Source organism: Schistocerca serialis, chromosome 4, assembly GCF_023864345.2.
Source record: "Schistocerca serialis cubense isolate TAMUIC-IGC-003099 chromosome 4, iqSchSeri2.2, whole genome shotgun sequence".
Taxonomy (NCBI): domain Eukaryota; kingdom Metazoa; phylum Arthropoda; class Insecta; order Orthoptera; family Acrididae; genus Schistocerca; species Schistocerca serialis.
The window spans coordinates 58,147,029-58,170,320 of NC_064641.1; the positions used below are offsets into that span (position 1 = coordinate 58,147,029).

The following is a 23,292-nucleotide window of genomic DNA, read 5'->3' on the forward strand; positions in this document are numbered from 1 at the left end:
TTCCAGGTCCTTTGCTGTCTCTGACAGAATTACAATGTCATCGGCGAACCTCAAAGTTTTTATTTCTTCTCCATGGATTTTAATTCCTACTCCAAATTTTTCTTTTGTTTCCTTTACTGCTTGCTCAATATACAGATTGAATAAAATCGGGGAGAGGCTACAACCCTGTCTCACTCCCTTCCCAACCACTGCTTCCCTTTCATGCCCCTCGACTCATAACTGCCATCTGGTTTCTGTACAAATTTAATCTGACAGTAACAATACCATTCTGACATCGAACACGTTCTGGGTGGTATTAACGATTACATAAGAACGACGAACAACCGTCTGATTTAGCACTATTGCACGTCAAGTAGCACTTTCATATGCGACTGACAGTTCAAATGCGCTCTGTTCTTTCCCCCGCAGGCACTCACACTTTCTTCGACCGGTTTGGAGACAACTGCGGACACAATGGGTTACCTGATGACTCTGCTCGGACTGCACCCAGAATGGCAAGATAAGGCACAGCGCGAGCTAGACGATGTTTTCGGGACCGGAGGCGACTACTTGAGGCCAGTCACCACTGCAGACTTTGCCCAGCTTCCAGTGCTCGACGCCATCGTCAAGGTATGTTGGAAGATACCCTAACCGATTTTAGTGGTTCTCTTCTTTTCCAAGAATCAGCTACCTTAAATTAAGTAGCTGCAGCAACCATCGTTACGAAATGTTCCTTATTCTAAACTCAGTTGCACTTTAAATGTTATGACGTGCAGAACTCATTCCCTTTAACGAAGAAATGAAATGTAAGTAATTTTGAAATTGTCTAACATTTATAAAAACATGCAACTCCAAGGAGGATACATCCGACTTTATGCCATAGATGAGGTATATGCTAGCATACAAGTAACTAGAGTAACGCAACTGTAATCGGTGTCTCTGTCCGAGAATTCAGTGTGTGTCAAAGTCCCACGTGCAGATCATAGTCTCTGAGTGGCGAGGCAATGGATGCGAGAACAGCTCAATATCCTTTCTTCCAGGAGTGCTTCTGTGAAGTTTGGAAGGTACTAGACGAGGTACTGGCGGAATTAAAGCTGTGAGGACGGGGCGGGAGTCGTGCTTGGTTAGCTCAGCTGGTAGAGCACTTGCCCGTGAAAGGTAAAGGTCCCGAGTTCGAGTCTCGGTCCGACACACAGTTTTAATCTGCCAGGAAGTTTCATATCAGTGCACACTGCGCTGTAGAGTGAAAATTTCATTGTAGAAACATCCTCCAGGCTGTGGCTAAGCCATGTCTCCGCAATATCCTTTCTTCCAGGAGTGCTAGTTCTGCAATGTTCGCAGGAGAACTTCTGTGAAGTTTGGAAGGTAGGAGACGAGATACTGACGGAATTAAAGCTGTGAGGACGGGGTGGGAGTCGTGGTTGGGTAGCTCAGCTGGTAGAGTACTTGCTCGCGAAAGACAAAGGTCCCGAGTTCGAGTCTCGGTCCGTCACACAGTTTTAATCTGCCAGGAAGTTTCAGAGCTCAATAAGTTCATCGCTGATGCAGAAATTTCTTGTCACGTCTTCGACAACTGTTGTTCTTAACTGAAAATTAAACAATGTAGCCTTTATAAGAATGAATCAGTCTTACTGTAGCATACTTTGGAGGCATTCTTTCTCAGTAAGGAAAATGTGCACTTATATTTCAATTTTTCTTTATGAGAAAACGTGAACTTGTAGTTCCTTTTACCCACTTTTCTAAGAGCAAAATCTTCTTTGCATGTCTTTCCATACATCACACAGATTTCCATATTTTCTAGCGACAGATTAAAAGAACTGCATACACTTTTTAAGGTAAAGTGTTTCATTCACTGTGTTGAGCTGGGTAGTACGAAAGTGGACAGCTGTCACCCTCCTCTATTGTGATTCAAAAATGGTTCAAATGGCTCTGAGCACTATGGGACTTAACATCTGTGATCATCAGTCCCCTAGAACTTAGAACTACTTAAACCTAACTAACCTATGGACATCACACACATCCATGCCCGAGGCAGGATTCGAACCTGCGACCGTAGCGGTCACACGGTTCCAGACTGAAGTCCTCCATTGTGTGCCCTGATTGTGTTGGTGGGGAAAAATTAACGGTAAAGAACGTTTCTTCAGTTAGAAGACAAGAAAAGGAGCTATTGCCTCTGTATCTATAAAGGAAGATTTTGATATTTCCAGTATGAATCAGATAACTTAAATTTCTATGAAAGCAAAGCTCAAGGCAGAAATTCAAGAACGGCAGCACTATAATAAGAAAGGATTGGGGTAGTAATACGATACATTGGCCGTAGTAATTCAAGAACATGTCAAGAGATACACTTAACTAAAGTTACTGGCTATTTTAGTACACGTTGTATGACATAGAACGTGAGTAATCAGATTTTAAATGAATGTTACTGAGATTTAGAAAAAGTAGTTACATTATATTAACAGTGTGATCAGTACAGGATTTGGTATGTACGACATCCGCAACTGAGAGACGTAATAATTAATTCAGAGGGATCAGGTTCAGTTGTACTAAATATTTATTCAAACCATGGCCGGTTTCGGAATTTTAAAATCCAGTCTTCAGGTGTATGAAATTATTCTATTTGGTAACGCATAACATGTGGTCGGGCCAGTCAGTGTAAGAGCTCGAATCACTGCATGCTGGCGGAAACTGTCCACCGTCGAGCAGCCGCACGGTAGAAACAGCAACTACGACTCAGGTTCCGCCAACATACAACGATTGGAGCTCCATCACTGGCTGTCCCAATCGCATGTTATGTGTTCCCGAATACAGTAATTTCATACACCTGAAGATGGGATTTTAAAATTCCGAAACCGTTAGTGTTTTGACTAAATATTTAGTACAACTGAAGCGGATCTCTAAATTATTTAGTATGATCAGTGATCCAAGCAAGGCTGAAACCAACACGGAAGACAAAGGCAACTTCTATAACTGTAATAATGAGTCATTAAGTATCAACAATGTGAAAGTTACAATAGAGGATGCAAATGCCTTTACCTATTCAAATGGTTCAAATGTGAGATCATCAGTCCCCTAGAACTTAGAAAACCTAACTAACCTAAGGACATCACACACGTCCGTGCCCGAGGCAGGATTCGAACCTGCGACCGTAGCGGTCGCGCGGTTCCAGACTGAAGCGCCTAGAACTGCTCGGCCACATCGGCCGGCCTTTACCCACTCAGCTAGCGAACTTTGGATTTGAAATAAGGCTGGCGAGTTAAACAATTAATTTTATTCCAGTATAGAAACACTATTACGTCTCTTAGTTGGCCATCCAACACTTCCTTTCCTAGCAGGCTCAAAACAGGAAGGAAGGAAGATTAGGTTTAACATCCCGTCGACAACGAAGTTCAAATGTGTGTGAATTCCTATGGGACCAAACTGCCGAGGTCATCGATCCCTAGACTTACACACTACTTAAATTAACTTATGCTACGAACAACACACACATCCATGCCCGAGGGAGGACTCGAACCCCAGGCAAGAGAGGCCGGACAACGAAGTCATCAGAGAGGAGCACAAGCTCTGATTAGAGAAAAATGAAAAAGGCAGTCAGCCGTGTCCTTCCAAAGGAACCATCCCGGCATTTGCGAGAACCTTAAGCGATTTAACCGAGCAAGGTGCCACAGTGATTAGCACACTGGACTCACATTCGGAAGGACGACGACTCAAACCCGCTTTCCGCCATCCTGATTTTGTTTCGCGAACGCCCTTGCCGCAGTGGTAACACCGGTTTCCGTCAGATCACTGAAGTTAAGCGCTGTCGGGCTGGGCTACCACTTGGACGGGTGACCATCCGGCCTGCCAAGCGCTATTGGCAAGAGGGGTGCACTCAGCCCTTCTGAGGCAAACTGAGGATGTGAAATAACGGGCGAGTTGTGGCGCCCTGAAAATATTTAAAGTTACAGTGGGCGGCCACCGCTCGGGCCGTTCGGCTAGCGGGGGCTCAGCAGGCCGGCCGCGTGGTGTCGGACATCGGCGGGAGCAAGTGGTCCATCGGCCGCGTGGCTGGGAATTCCGCTGTGACGATGACGGTGCTTTGTCTCGACGAAGGAGACACGCCGGGAGTGCCAAAGATGGAATTACTTGTTAAGCCTTAATGGCAGACATTTCACAGTTCGTATAGGAATTAACAGTAGCCAGATGAATCATGATACCTCAAAAAGAAACATATATATTACTATTATTTGCACGACGGTTCTGATGGTGTAATCAGATTTTCAATATCTTCATTAGTTTAAAGTTTAGTATCTGACAGTAAATTATACAAGTAACATCCAGCAACGAATTTCCAAAATATAAACGCTTCATCCGATTCTGTCGATTGCCGTGTCTTTAGAAAGCTATTAGTGTAAACCTAAATTGGTATGAATTTCAGGCATGTAACTTAAATAGTAAATGAGTTATTGGAGGTCAAAATGGCCGATTACTATCTATCGCGTCAGGCCATAAGTACTCCACAATTACACGAAAAAACGGTAGCAGCATGCTTACAAATATATAGATTCATCCATATCTTTGTTTATATACGATATACGCTATTCATGAAGAAACTGGTCAATTATTTACTGTGTCTTAGAAAGCACAGAGACATTAGGCTCCTGGCCTTCATTTTCTTCCTTTCTTTTGATATATGTGTATTTAGTTGCTTATGTATTTAATAATGTGTGTTAGAACGTGTTTATGGTCCAGGCGTAGGAATATTTATTTAATTTCAGTTATTTAAATGTAACTGCAGTATTTCGTACGTGCTTAGATATGTGTGGGGGTTCGTTGGTGAGAGCATTCTAACCAATCACAGCGCTCGTGAATGGGGAGACTGGGTGGGAGCATCGTTTCCGGAGAGGACACGAGGCTGTTCTGGAGAATACGGGGCAGGACACGGAAAGTGCTGGACGTCGCGGCGGACGCACAGTGGCTGGAAAGACTTGCTTGGAGTAGAGTAGTTTGCGCGTGATAGCGAGAAATAGAAGTATTTCGGAATGCCGACCTGTGCTCTTGCGTGATTTCCGTGGCTTCTGCAGTGAAGACGTAGTGTGCGTTTAGAAGTGAATATCTCGCGAGCTATGTAGTTGTTCATAACTAATTACGTGCAGTACGAATCTACTGTTTCCCTGTTATTCAAGTTATATTTTATTTAATTGCTGGACTATCGACACCAATAAGTGTTTTGCAGAAATATACCGTATTCTCAAAAGTACTTCTAATATCGTACTTATCATTTAAAGTCGTTAAGATAGTATCTGCAGATTTTATTTAATTGCAATCTTTCATTTATAAATTTCTAGATTAATTCGCAATTGCCGAGTGATTGGAACCTTCGACCATTCGATTCATGTGCCTATTCATATTGTATATTGTAGACTCAACAGTATTTGGCTCGCAATGCGGCAACATCGTATCCCAGCACCTAGACAACGAAACCAGCCAAAACTTATAATATTGTAACTCTGGGTTGGAGGGTGCGTAGTTGGGGGCCATTCATTTCATTTTTTTTTAAGCCCGCAAGAAGCCGCTTGATTGAGAAGTAGCGGCTCCGATCTCGTAAACTGACATACGGCCGGGAGAGCGGTGTGCTGACCACATGCCCCTCCAAATCCGCATCCAGTGTAGCCTGTGATCTGAGGCTGACACGGCGGCCGGTCGATACCGTCGGGCCTTCCAAGGCCTGTTCGGATGGAGTTTACTTTAGCGTTTTAAGCTATTTAAGGAAACCCCGAAAAACCTAAATCCGGATGGCCGGACGTTGATTTGAACAATCACTCTCCGGTGTGGTAACTAATCACAGTGCCACCTCTGTCGGTGTACACGCTGATGACCTTAAAGTCTGCTCCTATCTTTAGATCGTTTCTCGTTCATCGAGATCCACTGATATTGCCACGACGTTGAACCAATGTTTTCGTGTACATTTCTTGAGTTTACAATGAAATGAATACCCTTAGCTGCATACAGGCGTTGATATAAGTCAACGGGGACAGTTGAAAATGTGTGCCCCGACCGAGACTCGAGCCTGGGATCTCCGGCTTACATGACAGACACCCTATCCATCTGAAACACCGAGGACACAGAGGATAGTGCGACTGCAGGGACTTATCTCTGGCACGCCTCCCGTGAGACCCACATTCGCAGCTTATTGCCCTGCACTATATTCATAGTGCCCCTGCCCATTATACTCATTACTCGCGGCTTTACGGCCGATTCCCGTAAGAGTTCTGGCACTGTTTGTGCATCCGCACAGAAGAAGATGGTTAAATGGCCGGTGAGTCTTAACTGTATATATATTTCTTGACTTTATTTTTCAGTGTTCTCTTAGTTGTTCTGACAATTAAATATTTTTTAAATTTTATTATTAATATATTTTCACTAGATACTACACATGGCACACCAGAAAATTAAAAAGATTAGGTATTTGTTGACAAATTTGTCATCCGCGAATGACAGGCAGTTTTCCCACTAAAGCCATCACATTAAAATTTACTTTGCAGCCAATCAAATTAAAATTCTTAGTTATGCAATGTGTTCGGAAAGTTGCTGTGAAATTAAAACATGTGATGTGTTATCAAAAAATACGGTGGATAATTGTATTACAAATAAAGTAATAAGCTTGCGTGGAATTTGATGTAGTCTCCTTCGAGCAACTGTCTGTAGCTAGCAATTCACTTTTCTCAAAGTTGAATACACGAATGGAAGCATTTCTGAAAGGCTTCTTGTGGAAGGGCGTTCACAGCTGCTCTTTCATTGCCCTCTCAATGTCAGGCATGATGTCAAAACGCTTTCCTTCTAGCATGGTTTTAATTTTTAGGATGATCCTCATAGTCTCACGGTGCTAAACCTGGTGAGTAAGGCGGACGTGGACAGATAGGAAAACTTTTTCCTGCCAAAAACTCGTGAAACAAAAATGAGGTGCGCCACGGCGTGATATCGTGATGAAGGAAGCCATTGGCGCAATTTTCTGGTCTCTTTCTTCGTCCATCGTTTTGCAGTACGCACTTGTAAAATTCGATGTTTACAGTTATTCCCCTATGAACGAACTCCATCGCACTATGTCCTCGATATCGGAGAAACAATGAGCATGACTTCGATATTAGATTTTGACTGAGGTGACTGTTTAGGGCGAGGAGATGCACTAGTTATCCATTGAGAACTCTGAATTTCCGTCTCAGGGTCATGCCCACAGACGGCAGATTCACCTCCAGTAAGAATTTCGGACATGAAGTCCGGATCTGAATGAACGAAAATGGTTCAAATGGCTCGGAGCACTATGGGACTTAAAATCTGAGGTCATCAGTCCCGTAGAAGTTAGAACTACTTAAACCTAACTAACCTAAGGACGTCACACACATCCGTGCCCGAGGCAGGATTCGAACCTGCAACCGTAGCAGTAGCGCAGTTACGGACTGAAGCACCTAGAACCGCTCGGCTACAGCGGCCGGCACTGAATGAATGCAATCCTTCAACTCCGTGCAAACTGACACACGATATTCCTTCTGTTCTCCACTCAAAAGTCTGGGAACAAATTTTGCACTCATTCGTCCCATTTGCAAATTATCGTTTAAAATGCTCGTCTTCTACTGACCCATTTTTTCAGCTTGTAACAGATCTTAATGTACACACGTTGTTCGAAATCCACGATGTGCGACAGACGCGGTAAACACAACCTCACTCTAGTGTCTCTGGACGTTGACAAATCAGAACGCGTTCTAAATGGTTGTAGCGTCTGCAGTTACTGCTAGAAAAATTCATTCACTGTATTTTTGTTCACACCTCGTACCTTAAGCGATTTATAAAATCACAGAAAATTTAAATTTGGATGGCCAGACGAGTATTTGAACAGACACTCTCCAGAATGCAAGTCCAGCGTGCTAACCAGTGCCTCCCTCTGTTGGTGGGCAGACTTATCATCTTATACACTCCTGGAAATGGAAAAAAGAACACATTGACACCGGTGTGTCAGACCCACCATACTTGCTCCGGACACTGCGAGAGGGCTGTACAAGCAATGATCACACGCACGGCACAGCGGACACACCAGGAACCGCGGTGTTGGCCGTCTAATGGCGCTAGCTGCGCAGCATTTGTGCACCGCCGCCGTCAGTGTCAGCCAGTTTGCCGTGGCATACGGAGCTCCATCGCAGTCTTTAACACTGGTAGCATGCCGCGACAGCGTGGCCGTGAACCGAATGTGCAGTTGACGGACTTTGAGCGAGGGCGTATAGTGGGCATGCGGGAGGCCGGGTGGACGTACCGCCGAATTGCTCAACACGTGGGGCGTGAGGTCTCCACAGTACATCGATGTTGTCGCCAGTGGTCGGCGGAAGGTGCACGTGCCCGTCGACCTGGGACCGGACCGCAGCGACGCACGGATGCACGCCAAGACCGTAGGATCCTACGCAGTGCCGTAGGGGACCGCACCGCCACTTCCCAGCAAATTAGGGACACTGTTGCTCCTGGGGTATCGGCGAGGACCATTCGCAACCGTCTCCATGAAGCTGGGCTACGGTCCCGCACACCGTTAGGCCGTCTTCCGCTCACGCCCCAACATCGTGCAGCCCGCCTCCAGTGGTGTCGCGACAGGCGTGAATGGAGGGACGAATGGAGACGTGTCGTCTTCAGCGATGAGAGTCGCTTCTGCCTTGGTGCCAATGATGGTCGTATGCGTGTTTGGCGCCGTGCAGGTGAGCGCCACAATCAGGACTGCATACGACCGAGGCACACAGGGCCAACACCCGGCATCATGGTGTGGGGAGCGATCTCCTACACTGGCCGTACACCACTGGTGATCGTCGAGGGGACACTGAATAGTGCACGGTACATCCAAACCGTCATCGAACCCATCGTTCTACCATTCCTAGACCGGCAAGGGAACTTGCTGTTCCAACAGGACAATGCACGTCCGCATGTATCCCGTGCCACCCAACGTGCTCTAGAAGGTGTAAGTCAACTACCCTGGCCAGCAAGATCTCCGGATCTGTCCCCCATTGAGCATGTTTGGGACTGGATGAAGCGTCGTCTCACGCGGTCTGCAGGTCCAGCACGAACGCTGGTCCAACTGAGGCGCCAGGTGGAAATGGCATGGCAAGCCGTTCCACAGGACTACATCCAGCATCTCTACGATCGTCTGCATGGGAGAATAGCAGCCTGCATTGCTGCGAAAGGTGGATATACACTGTACTAGTGCCGACATTGTGCATGCTCTGTTGCCTGTGTCTATGTGCCTGTGGTTCTGTCAGTGTGATCATGTGATGTATCTGACCCCAGGAATGTGTCAATAAAGTTTCCCCTTCCTGGGACAATGAATTCACGGTGTTCTTATTTCAATTTCCAGGAGTGTATTTTGCTCCTACGTTTAGTGTAATGAGCTAGTTTCTAGTTCACTGATGTCCACCGATATTGCCACGACTTTGCACCAATGTTTTCGTGTATCTTCCTTGACTTTATTTTTCAAAGTTCTCTTAACCGTTCTGAAATTTTTTTATAATTTTATTATTAATATCTGTTTCAGTTAGGTATAATACATGACTCGTCAGTAAGACAAAAAAAAATAGGTACCCATTGAAAATATAGTCGCCTAGAAGCTGACGTAATTTTCTCACTAAAGTAACCACCTTTAAATTCCTTTATAGGTGATCAAATGAAAATTGTTAGTTATGTAGGGCGGTTTGAAACTTGGTGTGCAATTACAACATATGTTGGAAGTGACATTCACGGGCGGTTATACAAGTCTGAACCCGTTTAATTTGGTGGGAAAAGCATACTTGATTATGATATGCCCCTCAGATACACAGATTGTAAGTAGGCTGTTTAGGTTTTCTTATTGGTAACGCCACGTAGTGCTCTGTATGAAAATCACTGGCTGTGCTGTGTGCAGTCTGTGGCTAGTTTGCGTTGTTGTCTGCCATTGTAGTATTGGGCAGCTGGATGTTAACAGCGCGTAACGTTGCGCAGTTGGAGGTGAGCCGCCAGCAGCGATGGATGTGGGGAGGGAGATGGCGGAGTTTTGAAATTTGTAAGACTGTCATGAGCTGCTATATATATTATGACTATTAAGGTAAATACATTGTTTGTTCTCTATCAAAATCTTTCATTTGCTAACTATGCCTATCAGTAGTTAGTGCCTTCAGTAGTTAGAATCTTTTATTTAGCTGGCAGTATTGGCGCTCGCTGTATTGAAGTAGTTCCAGTAACGAAGATTTTTGTACGGTAAGTGATTCATGAAAGATATAGGTTATTGTTAGTCAGGGCAATTCTTTTGTCGGGATTATTGAAAGTCAGATTGCGTTGCGCTAAAAATATTCTGTGTCAGTTTAGTGATATACAGAATAAGTAAAGAGAGAAATGTCTGAGTACATTCAGTTTTGCTCAGCTGTTCGGGTATCAAATAACGTAAGAGTTTTTCCAGCACAGTCATTCATAATTTTTCAAAGGGGACGATTCAAGTTATTTCAGTTTTTGTGTCACAAAACGTGGGTGGGCGATTGCGGTACGCTACAGATTTTGCTGTTCCCCGAAGAAAAAGGCCTGTTGGAGCAAGGGCCTGTTGGAGCGGGAGTTCCACTGGTTTATTGAGAAGAAGCGTCCACCAAAAAACTCTTCCACAGCACGCATAGTGTTGTTACCTGTGTGCGCAGTAGCACCGTCTTGTAGAATCTGCGAGTAGCGGATTTCGTCCTCCTTTAGCTAGCCAATGGAATCGTGATTCATTAAACAATAACGTTCAGTGTTTACAGTTTATTCTAAAAATAGAGATCCAATAATACGCCTTGGGATAGGAAATTTCGAAATTTGTGGTAAGGTCTTATGGGGCCAAACTTAAACTACCTTGCACTAAGGACGACACACACACGCATGCCCGAGGGAGGACTCGAACCTCCGATGGGGGATGCCGCGCGGACCGTGGCAAGACGGCTCAGCGGCTACCCCCCGCGCGGCGCGCATTGGGATACTGCTAGTTGCTGCACACAATCCAATTTCCTGATCACGCAGTGGCGTTTCAAGCACCGCACGATGACTCTCCGCTTATCATAATAGTGTGTTAGCATTATCAGAGAGGTGGAACCAGACCTCGCCTGTGTATAAGGTGAAATCAAGGAAATCAGCGCTATTCCTCCCATTGAAAGATGTAAACAGTTCGCAGTAACGGATTCGCTTTTCATGATCTCCATCTGTCAGTTCTTTCACTACCGTCACTTTATACGAGAACAATTTCAGTGTTTCTCTAACTTCTTTCTGCACGGTTTTCTTGAGCCAGCGAACGCCATTATTTTACTGGACCGGCCGCTGGTGACCGAGCGGTTCTAGGCGCTTCAGTCTGGAACCGCGCGACCGCTAGGGTCGCAGGTTCGAATCCTGCCTCGGGCATGGATGTGTGTGATGTCCTTAGATTAGTTAGGTTTAAGTAGTTCTAAGTTCTAGGGGACTGACGACCTGAGATGTTAAGTCCCATAGTGCTCAGAGACATTTGATTTTATTTTACTGGGCTCTGCTGCGCAGACTCAGAAATATCCAGCAGCTTCTGTTCGTTTAGTTTACGTGGTTCGTTCGGCATCCAACACTGAGCCTGCCTCTCGAAATTTCTCAATAGGCAAATGTCTCCTGCACTAAATCTGTGTATCTATCGCCTTGATGAAAAACACGTTCGCCAAGAAAAATACGTTCGTCAGTTGAAAGCGCCATAATTTAAGAACAAATTACACGTCTAAACACCACACATTGTAATCAGCAGCTTTCATTAACTGAAGCTAACAGTTAAATGCTACGCAACAGTACAACGAATTGAAAAACAATCACGTACCTAGTAAAAGGCGGTTTTAACAACTTATGTTCTGCCATCTTCTAACTTCGTTTCGAATTTCGAACGCAGTTTACATCCATAGTGCGTAGTGAAGTGCGCCCCACCTGTCTGAACTAGCTGTATCATGAGGTTCAAATAGCCTCTAATGGTTCAAATGGCTCTGAGCACTATGGGACTCAACTGCTGAGGTCATTAGTCCCCTAGAACTTAGAACTAGTTAAACCTAACTAACCTAAGGACATCACAAATATCCATGCCCGAGGCAGGATTCGAACCTGCGACCGTAGCGGTCTTGCGGTTCCAGACTGCAGCGCCTTTAACCGCACGGCCACTTCGGCCGGCTCAAATAGCCTCTGTGTAAAACATATTCATTATTTGAAGATGTCATTGGCATATACACTGAAGCGCCAAAGATACTGGTATAGGCACGCGTATTCAAATACAGAGATAAGTAAACAGCCAGAATACGGCGCAGCAGTCGGCAAGGCCTATATAAGGGAAGTTGTATCGAGCAAATGGACGTGTACGAGTATGGAGACAACATCATGAATCCATGAAACCTGCATGTCGGCAGCGGGCTGTTAGAGCTGTTGGAGGCTCTGTAATTGTGTAGGGCGTCTACAGTTGGAGTGATATGGAACCCCCGATTCGCCTAGATACGACTCTGACAGGTGACACGTACGTAAGCATCCTGTCTGATCATCTGCATCCATTCATGTCCATTGTGCATTCCGACGGACTTGGACAATTCCAGCAGGACAATGCGACACCACACACGTCCAGAATTCCTACAGACTGGCTCCAGGAACTTTCTTCTGAGTTTAAACACTTCCGCTGGCCACCAAATTCCCCAGCCTTGAACATTATTGAGCATATCTGGGGTGTCTTGCAACTTGCTGTTCAGAAGGGATCTCTACCCCTCGAACTGTTGCGGATTTATGGAGAACCCTGAAGGATTCATGGTGTCTGTTCCCTACAGCACTACTTCAGACATTAGTCGAGTCCACGCCACATCGTGTTGCGACACTTCGTGCTCGCGGGGGCCCTACATGAAATTAAGTTACCTTTTCCTAGCTGCGGGAATTTGTCGCAGCGTGCTGTGGAAAACGCCGTGCGATGCGGGTCGTAGGGTGCTGCGTGAAACGTTTACTTAGGCGCGGCGCGGTGCGCGTCAGAACCTAAAAAATTGCACCTGATAGAGTGATACGAGAACTACCTCCTGATACCTTTTTTTTAACTCAATGAAAATTTTGTGCTATTGAAATAGATGAAATGAAATGTCGTGTGGCTAGGGCCTCCCGTCGGGAAGACCATTCGCCTGGTGCAGGTCTTTTGAGTTGACGCCACTTCGGTGACCTGCGCGTCGATGGGGATGAAATGATGATGATTAGGACAACACAACACCCAGTCCCTGAGCGGAGAAAATCTCCGACCCAGCCGTGAATCGAACCCGGGCCCTTAGGATTGACAGTCTGTCACGCTGACCACTCAGCCACCGGGGGCGGACACTGAAATAGATAAACACTTGAGATTTTAAGAAAAGTTGATTTTTCGCGCTGCTCGATATTTATCACGCCATATCTCCAAAGTTGTCGTACAACAACATAACTTTATAATTGCCTTCAGCAGTACATGTCGACAAAGTCTGCAAAAGTTCTCGCCAATAGAGTCGGTAATAGTGACGTAATAAATTAAAATGTAACGTCTGACGCGGAACTTTTACCAAAGCAACGTCCAAACTGTAGTAAGCGACAAACTTTTTCCAGTTACATTTTTTGTGGGGTGGGGTGGGGGGGGGGGGGTGAAAGCGAGAGGAGCCATCTGCTAGGCCCGAGGCAGTGCAGCGCTACAGTAGCAGCGAAGACAGTGAAGGCCTAACATGCGTTGCACTGATCGAGCTAAAAAACTTAATTTTGGCACTCCGAAAGTACATGGAAGTTAGGGAAGAGGAGAAGGCCTGTATATGATTGCAAAGAGTACTCAGGAAGCCCAAGACAGTGAGACGAATGTTCTTGCATCGTGAAGAAGGAGCACATAAAATTTTAGTTACAAAACATTTGCTAGACGATTCGGAGAAGTTTATGGCATTTTTCAGAGTTACACTCAACCAGTTTCATTATTTCGTTTCGGTAATTGAAGACAAACTGAGAAGTAATTCCTGTAACCGAGTGGCAAAATGTATTCCATTGGACATAATAAAAGACATCTACATCATACTCCACAAGCCACCTAATGGTGTGTATCGGAGGGTACTTTCGCTATCACTACCTGATCCCTCCAACCCTGTTCCACTCGCGAGTAGTTTTATTCGTTTTTCTTCCGATTTATGACCAAATTAAGTCTTTTTTTCATTTGATTTTTCCACTCGGCATCGGCCGTATTCCACAAAATTTGCTTTTCGGAAACTTTTTCGGTAAGTTGCTCATCCTCTGAAGCATAAAAGCGGTGAGCCGACATTTCTGGCGATTGTTTCTATAGCAACGCTGTTAAAAATTGTCTGTTGTTGCCTGTGCGCGCGATAAAGCAGTGCAGCTGTCGTCTCGCTGGTGCTCAGTTCGACTTCCCCCGCTCCTCCGGCCAAGCAAATCACTGTGACCTGCGGGACAGACTCCTTCCGAATAACGCAAACGTTTCTCGCAGGCGGAGCCCGCTGCGACACTGCGTTGTCCGCACTCGAGATGGGTCGTTCGCGAACTAACGGGTCCAAAGGAACGGCTCACTAAGATGAACGGAACGAGTGAGGAACGAATTCTAAGGAACGGTCTTTCATAGTTCACTTCTGTCGCAGCTTCCTACGAGAACGGGAAACGGTCGGTCTCGTTCCCGCAACGGCACGTCTCTCGTTCCAGTCTCGGTCCCGTTCCCCTCGGTCTCGGTCTCGCTCGGCTGGACTCGTCCTTCTTCGCGTGGCCACTCGTCGCAGTTTCACTGCCGACTGCTCATAGTTCAGTATCGAGTTGTTGTTCGTTTCGTTCGCTTCGCACGCCCATTCTAGATCTGTTTCAAACCTTTTTCTGAACTCTGAACTTCTGGTTCTTTTCGTATTCTATTCAGAGTCCATGACCGGTAATTAAAATGTATTTTATAATTACGTAAATTGCATAAAAATTACGTGCTATGTAATACACTCCTGGAAATTGAAATAAGAACACCGTGAATTCATTGTCCCAGGAAGGGGAAACTTTATTGACACATTCCTGGGGTCAGATACATCACATGATCACACTGACAGAACCACAGGCACATAGACACAGGAAACAGAGCATGCACAATGTCGGCACTAGTACAGTGTATATCCACCTTTCGCAGCAATGCAGGCTGCTATTCTCCCATGGAGACAATCGTAGAGATGCTGGATGTAGTCCTGTGGAACGGCTTGCCATGCCATTTCCACCTGGCGCCTCAGTTGGACCAGCGTTCGTGCTGGACGTGCAGACCGCGTGAGACGACGCTTCATCCAGTCCCAAACATGCTCAATGGGGGACAGATCCGGAGATCTTGCTGGCCAGGGTAGTTGACTTACACCTTCTAGAGCACGTTGGGTGGCACGGGATACATGCGGACGTGCATTGTCCTGTTGGAACAGCAAGTTCCCTTGCCGGTCTAGGAATGGTAGAACGATGGGTTCGATGACGGTTTGGATGTACCGTGCACTATTCAGTGTCCCCTCGACGATCACCAGTGGTGTACGGCCAGTGTAGGAGATCGCTCCCCACACCATGATGCCGGGTGTTGGCCCTGTGTGCCTCGGTCGTATGCAGTCCTGATTGTGGCGCTCACCTGCACGGCGCCAAACACGCATACGACCATCATTGGCACCAAGGTAGAAGCGACTCTCATCGCTGAAGACGACACGTCTCCATTCGTCCCTCCATTCACGCCTGTCGCGACACCACTGGAGGCGGGCTGCACGATGTTGGGGCATGAGCTGAAGACGGCCTAACGGTGTGCGGGACCGTAGCCCAGCTTCATGGAGACGGTTGCGAATGGTCCTCGCCGATACCCCAGGAGCAACAGTGTCCCTAATTTGCTGGGAAGTGGCGGTGCGGTCCCCTACGGCACTGCGTAGGATCCTACGGTCTTGGCGTGCATCCGTGCGTCGCTGCGGTCCGGTCCCAGGTCGACAGGCACGTGCACCTTCCGCCGACCATTGCCGACAACATCGATGTACTGTGGAGACCTCACGCCCCACGTGTTGAGCAATTCGGCGGTACGTCCACCCGGCCTCCCGCATGCCCACTATACGCCCTCGCTCAAAGTCCGTCAACTGCACATACGGTTCACGTCCACGCTGTCGCGGCATGCTACCAGTGTTAAAGACTGCGATGGAGCTCCGTATGCCACGGCAAACTGGCTGACACTGACGGCGGCGGTGCACAAATGCTGCGCAGCTAGCGCCATTCGACGGCCAACACCGCGGTTCCTGGTGTGTCCGCTGTGCCGTGCGTGTGATCATTGCTTGTACAGCCCTCTCGTAGTGTCCGGAGCAAGTATGGTGGGTCTGACACACCGGTGTCAATGTGTTCTTTTTTCCATTTCCAGGAGTGTACATACATCTTTTCAGGTAAGAAAACGGCGTATCAGCTTACTACACTATTTCCATAAACAGTAGAAGAAATACTTGTAAAAAGGAAAGATTTTTTGTTATTACACATGCAAAGGACGTCGGCACGGCCACGAGTGGCCATTTTCGATCTTTTTTTGATCCAAGGTAAAAGAGCATGTTCATTGTTATGGAAGGCACACCGACTTACAACCGAATGAAGTCAGCGCTTCGTAATCGAGTATGTGGTGTCACATTTTGTAAAGAGAATCCGGTAACCCCTACAATATCATTTTAGTGGTACGGGGTGGCGGACGAAAAATCGGCCCCGAGTTCTAGACTGCTCATTGTCGCTTACCAATCGTCATCTATTGTTTCGAAGTTGTTTGCACTAGCTTATCTCTTATTTCTTCACTGTCTAATTATTGCATGTTTATCTGTTCTGCTCGTAGCTGTCAACAAATCGTGCGTAATTGGCGAACAGTCCGTACTCGGGGCCGGTTTTTCGTGCGCCACCTTATATTATTTCTCCGCGATCAGCCACATAACGCTACAGTTGGCTAAACGACAGGTTTTGCAGAATCACGAAAACTACAAGTGTGTGAAAATTCTGTTATGCATAAAGACTCTGTACTCCAGGGGGGAGGCAAGTGCCCCCTCTTGGCGCCTTCCATCTTCAGTCACCTATGCTACTAATTTTCAATTTTTCATAAGAACCTATACCAAGCATTTTTCATAAGAACCTATACCAAGCACAATGAACGGTGAACGAGTAAAAATGAACGGTCCCAAAAAAGAGTGATCACCAGTGAACTAGTTCCCTAGTTGACCATCTCTAGTGCGCGCCCTAGGAAAACGGTCTCGTATGTTTGCATTGTGCGAGTGAGCAGCGGGCTCTCGCAGGCATTTTACGCAGCACGCTGGAGGAAATTCCCGCAGCTAGGAAAACGCGTGCTTAAGGTTGGATCGCTGAAAGTGTTAATATTTATACGAGTGCGTTACCGTGTCGTATCGTTATAGTTTTTGCACCGCCTAACAGCGTTTGTATATCCACTATTTCGGCGTTGGTGTCTCAGTAGTTATTACCCAGGATAGCTGGGAAGTTTTTGGTGTGCGCAGTCCTCTCGTGCCGGGCCCCTGGCCATGTCAGGCGGACCCGCGTCCACTATGGAGAAACTCGCGGAGCAGCCTTCGCGACCCTCCGACTCTTGCACCGCCGCCCTTCGAGGAGAACCGCGTCGGAAACGCCGCTCGTCCCGGCCTCCCGTCGCGCATAATGCTCTGCCCACCTCGCAACGGGCGAAGGATCGCTTGAATCGCGCCAACCGCCACAAATCGCCGGTGGACACCGCCGGCACTGACACCGATCATCATGAAGACTGTCCACCGTCGCGTGTCAGGGTCCGTTCATCCGCGTCGTCGTCGTCGTCCGACGATTCACCTGACCGCCTAGTAATTGATCTTTCTCGTAGTGAGGCGGCGAACACATCGGCTCTGTCTGACCACCACCCGGCTGTACCTGCACCTCTTTCTACGCCGTCCCGCCACCGTAGCGAGTCTTCTGGACACCCTGACCCAGTTGGAAAGTCCTCTGACCATCGCTCCAGACGCCCCTCGCCCACGCGGACTGTGGTGGCAGCGGATCGTGTTCCGATACCCCCCTGCCGGGGGACGCCGCACCGGATGGTCGTGTGGATGAGGAAATGACTCATGCTCCCGACCCTCCTTCTCAAGAGATCCCGTCAAGCCCTCTGAAGAAAGAGAGGATACCCCCCATTGTGGTATATAATGTCACTAATTACACGAAACTGAACACTGAGCTCCAGCGGCTTATTGTCGGCCAATTGAGAGCTGTTTACCAAAAAGATCATGTGAAATACCTGCTTGACAGTAGGGACGACTATCTTACCATTCTCGATTTCGTAAAATCAAAGGCGATGCCTTACTTTACCCACCAGACGTCGGGTAATCGCCGCACCAAAATCGTCATCAAGGACTTGCCACCAGAGGTTACGGCAGAGGAGGTCAAGGAGGAACTGCTTCGACTCGATTTCGAAGATCCTTTGGTCCACCAGTATAGCAAGAGGAATCCTGAGACCAGGGCATTGATCCCCTGCCCTACCCACGTCGTCTCCCTTTCCCGGAGGGAGGACATAGAGCGGATTTACCAAATCCGGTATCTTCTGTATACGAAAGTCCGGACTGAATCGTACGAGGGCCGCAACGGGCCAGCCATCTGTCGCAAATGCCAACGTTTACGACATACTGGGAATTACTGCTCCCTGCCGTTGCGGTGTGTTAAGTGTGCTGGCCCACATTTAGTGGAGAACTGCACACTCCCTGCTTTGGAGAAACCTACCTGTGCCAGATGTTTGGGAACGACGCACGATCCCCACCACATGGCATCCTGGAGGGGGTGCCCTGTTTACCAGAAGGCACTGAAGTCTTCTCGTCCACCCAAAAAGAAACCAAGAACAAATCGACCTCCCCCACCGCTACGGGACATGACCAACTACCCTGTTTTGCGGGGTCAGCCTGGTGCACTGTCCTCAGCAGCCACTCTGGTACCAGCCACTCAGGCACCAGATGGTTCGGTGGCTCCTGTGCCCCTTCCTGCCCAGACTCCCACGACATCCTTTGCTGCTGCAGCCCGGTCTCCTCCTCATTGCCTGTCTTCCGTGACGGCTCCCACTGCTCACCAACTACAGGAGCCAGCTGCAGCTCCCTCCAGTCCATCTGTGGCCCTGTCTCAGCCCTCTGCCCCTACCCCCACTCTGCCCATTACTACACCTGCTCCTGCGCGCCGTAGGGGCAAGCAGACCACCCGGGACCCTGCCCCAGTGGTGGAGGCTGATGCGTCCTTTCGGGCGGACATGCGTGAAATCCTCCAGGTCATCTCCTTTTTCACGAAACCCCACATCCGGGCTGTTATTCGTGACACTGCACAAAAAATCCGTCAGTCGGAGGACGGGCTCTCCAAGGTCATCGCCCTAGTGGAGGGGCTTAGCCAAATATTGTTGTAATGGCGAATGGACCTCCACACCACCACCAGCCCCCTCGGGATCTGGTCACTTTTTAATGCCAATGGCATAAAACGTATGAAGACAGAACTGAACACCTTCCTCCATGACTATCGTGTGGATGTTTTACTGGTCACAGAAACACACCTCAAACTGGCAGATGATTTCTGCCTTCAAAACATGGTGTGTTACCGCTCTGACCGCCTCGACCGCCGAGGTGGAGGCACAGCTGTATTCCTCAACAAAGCTCTTGTCCATACCCAAGAGACTCTCCAGCCAATGGAACACATAGAGGCCACAGCAGTTACCATCTCCACACGCCTTGGTGCCATTACCTTTGCAGCAGCGTATTTGAGCCCAAACAAGCCACTGCTGGAAGCAGACCTCCGCACATTGTCATCCTTTGACAGGCTCATCATTGGGGCAGATCTCAATGCCAAGCACCCAGCTTGGCATTCTCGCGTGTCTAACCCCAAAGGCCGGCTCCTCCTTGACCTGGAGGATACTTTAGCACTATCAGTCTATGGCCCCCACGAACCTACCCATATCCCAGTCCGTACTAACTGCCAGCCAGACGTTCTGGATGTGGCCATCCTCAAAAACATCACCGCTCAGTTTTCGCTGGAAGTTCTCCACGAACTGGCCTCTGACCATGAGCCAGTACTCTTGCACCTCACCAATGCTGCCCTTTCATTTGATGCTCGTTCCACTGCGACCTTCACCAACTGGGACAAGTTTACCAGGGTTCTTAATAACACCATTCGACACGACCTCGATTTGACAACACCGGCCAATAGAGTCCGTGCTGTGGATTACCTTACCGCCAAAATACAGAAAGCAGTGAAACTCTCCACCTCCACTGCACCTCGAAATTTAACACCCCTGGACGACTTGCCCCCTCTGTTACGAGAGCTGAAGGTGCAAAACAACCGCTACCGCCGGAGGTGGAAGCAGTTTCGTGACCCCCAGGACAAACGCCAAATGAGACGCCTCCAACGCGAATTCAGCCACCGGCTCGCCGAATGGAGGTCTGAACAGTGGGAGGACAGGATGTCCACTTTCCTACTCCACCAAAAATCTGACTGGGCTGTCATTCGCACCCTGCGGCGTTCTAAGCCAGCGATTGCCCATCCTATTCGCACAGCAGCGGGCTTGTCATATGATACCCTGCAAATTGTGGAAACACTGGCAGATGCGTTCGAGGCCCAAAACCGCCCTCTGGTCCAGGACCTTTCTCCGAACGAACTACAGGAAGAACATGAAGTCCTGACAGCTGTTGCTGCTTTCTGCAACCGCCCACCCCAGTCTGCTCCCCTTCTTACGTCCATGGCAGAAATTCAGCGCATCCTTCGCCGGAAACGTGGCAGGTCGGCCCCTGGATTGGACTGAATTTTAAATGAACATCTCTGCCACCTTCCCCACACACCACTCATCTTGTTCACCAAGATTTTAAACTGTTGTCTCACATCTGGCCTTTTCCCCCCTCAGTGGAAACAAGCCAAGCTGATTGCGATCCCCAAAAGGTTCAAAGACCCTACAGTCCCCACCAACAACAGGCCCATCAGCCTCCTAAACACTATGGCGAAGGTCCTTGAATCTGTGATCCTTCACCGACTTTCCCAACCTCTTGCAGCTGGGACGATCCGTCCTGAACAGTTTGGATTCACTTCGCACCTCTCTGCTGAACTTCAGGTCCTACGGATCACGAACACATCAGCAAAGGCTTCAACACTGCCAAGTCGACAGCTGCCGTTTTTCTGGACTTGCAAAACGCCTACGATAAGATCTGGCAAGACAACCTCGTACACAAGATCCTGACACAGACCCCTATACCGGATATTTATGTCAAGATCGTGGATGACTTCCTCCGTGGTAGGACTTTTCTAGTGGCTCAACGGGGAATGCGTTCTGGCATTCGCCAGTTGTCGGCAGACACTCCGCAAGGATCGGTGCTATCTCCCATCCTATTTAATATCTATGTCAATGATATGCCGGTCATCCCCGAGTGCCACCTTGCACAATACGCTGACGACACAGCGCTATACACCTCTGGCCGCATTACTGACGCCGTCGTCGCCCGCCTCCAGCGACAGGTGGACGCCACTATCACCTGGTGCCGGACAAACAAAATAGCTCTCAATGCCGCCAAAACTACGGCTGTTTACTTCACGAAACGGCGCCCAGTCCTCCGCCGCAATATCTCGATTGCAGGTGTGCAGGTGCCCTGGTCCCCGACAACCATCTATCTCGGGGTCTAGATGGACCACAAGTTGCTCTTCCACTGTCATGCGGAGTATGTCACCAACAAGGGGCAAAAGCTAACCAGGGCTTTGTACCCGCTCTTTCGCAGTAGGGAACTTAACCTACATACCAAGCTCCGCATTTACCGAACAGTTATCCTGCCTGCCCTCACGTATGGATCTGCTGCATGGACCACGATTAGTGTCACCAGGATGCAGACATTGCAGCGCCTGCAGATCAAGGTGCTCAGGTGGAGCCTGCACGCCCCGCCACTCACGAGAATTGTCACTCTCCACGAGGAAGCGGATATCGTCCCCCTAAAGACGACCATACGCAACCACGCGCGGCGGATCTATGAGAAAGTGGATGCCTTGCGGGACACTGTCCATGGGTTACACCACGTTGGGACCACACTTCCACGCCGCTGGCATCGACATCCGGTTCCCCTAACCATCCTAGAGGAAACGGATTCCGACCATGGCTAACGATAGGTCTGGCACGCCCACCACGGACGCATCCTTTGGCGGGACTAGCCCCCATTCTACGTCCAATACTTTCCAATCATACCTGCCCATGTTAAGCTAAATTTTTCTGCCTGACTCATGTAGTACTGTCACCGTCAGAGGGTGGTACGGGACTACAAGTCCCACCGCCACACCTCCAAAGTGAATTGCAGTGACGCAGTCACTGCCCTGTGGAAATTTACTGGCTCACCAACTCAGTTAGACCGCAATAGACCGGTGATGCTGTATTGTAACATATCACAAAAAAAAAAACGCAGCTTAAGGAAGGTGTACCAATTTCATTGGATCTTCAGTGTATAAAGCACCTTGAAGATATAGTGAGGCAATGTCACAAGAAGAGTAAACTCTGGAAAGAAACCCCCACCTCTCAGGAACCAAAGAAAGACAAATATGTCTACAAATTTAAATATAAATGCGATTATTTACAACTGTTGTTAGGAAAGATAAAGGGACGCATTGTTGTCCAGAATCAGATAATCATTTCTAAAATATAGATACAATAAAACTGTGCGATTTTTACTCAGTACTCCATAGACGACTTGACTACTTCTCCGACTAACATCAAATAACACACACCACTCTGAGCGTCTGTCTTTTCTGGTTTACCTGTTTATTAGAAAAAAAACGCGTCTGTAGCGACAGGAATCTTCTGTTACAAGTATGATACGGAATCTGACGCCTTTGTGATGTCTGCCACCTAATTTGAGAAATGCGCCTTTGCAACAGCGAATGCCTTGATCCCTTTATGTAATACTTTCACCCATTCGTATGTGTAACAACAACTTTGCGCCATATTAGATACAAATAATAGTATAACATAACTGGACAAAAATTTGCTTGTTCTTACAATCATCTAAAACAGTTATTCATATTTGGTTTCACAGATATTCTAAACTATTCTAACTTCCAAAAATGAACAAAGAGTCACATAAACAAGTGCATTATGGCCCCTTGTTACTAAGTGACTGCATCCCTGTAACAACTAGAGTTTACCCCTGTCGGACATTTCTCTCTCTAGCCACACAATTTTTTATTCGATCTTTCGTCTAGCAGCCCAGTCCAGCAATACTTCCTTAAATTGTTTGCTAAACACTACTGAATGCAATTTCCGCTTAGTTGGATTCACACATTCAAATAGTAATTGTTAAACAAAAA

The 23,292-nt window shown here is 47.7% G+C and overlaps 1 protein-coding gene across 1 annotated transcript in view; it reads left to right on the top strand.

Moving 5' to 3' along the window:
- Nucleotides 1-23,292, top strand: part of LOC126473881 (cytochrome P450 4C1-like) — a 331,661-nt gene that overhangs the window by 276,560 nt on the left and 31,809 nt on the right. The window contains exon 5 of the mRNA XM_050101217.1: nt 409-609. Coding sequence (XP_049957174.1) covers nt 409-609 — 201 coding nt within the window. The remainder of the gene's footprint in view (nt 1-408; nt 610-23,292) is intronic.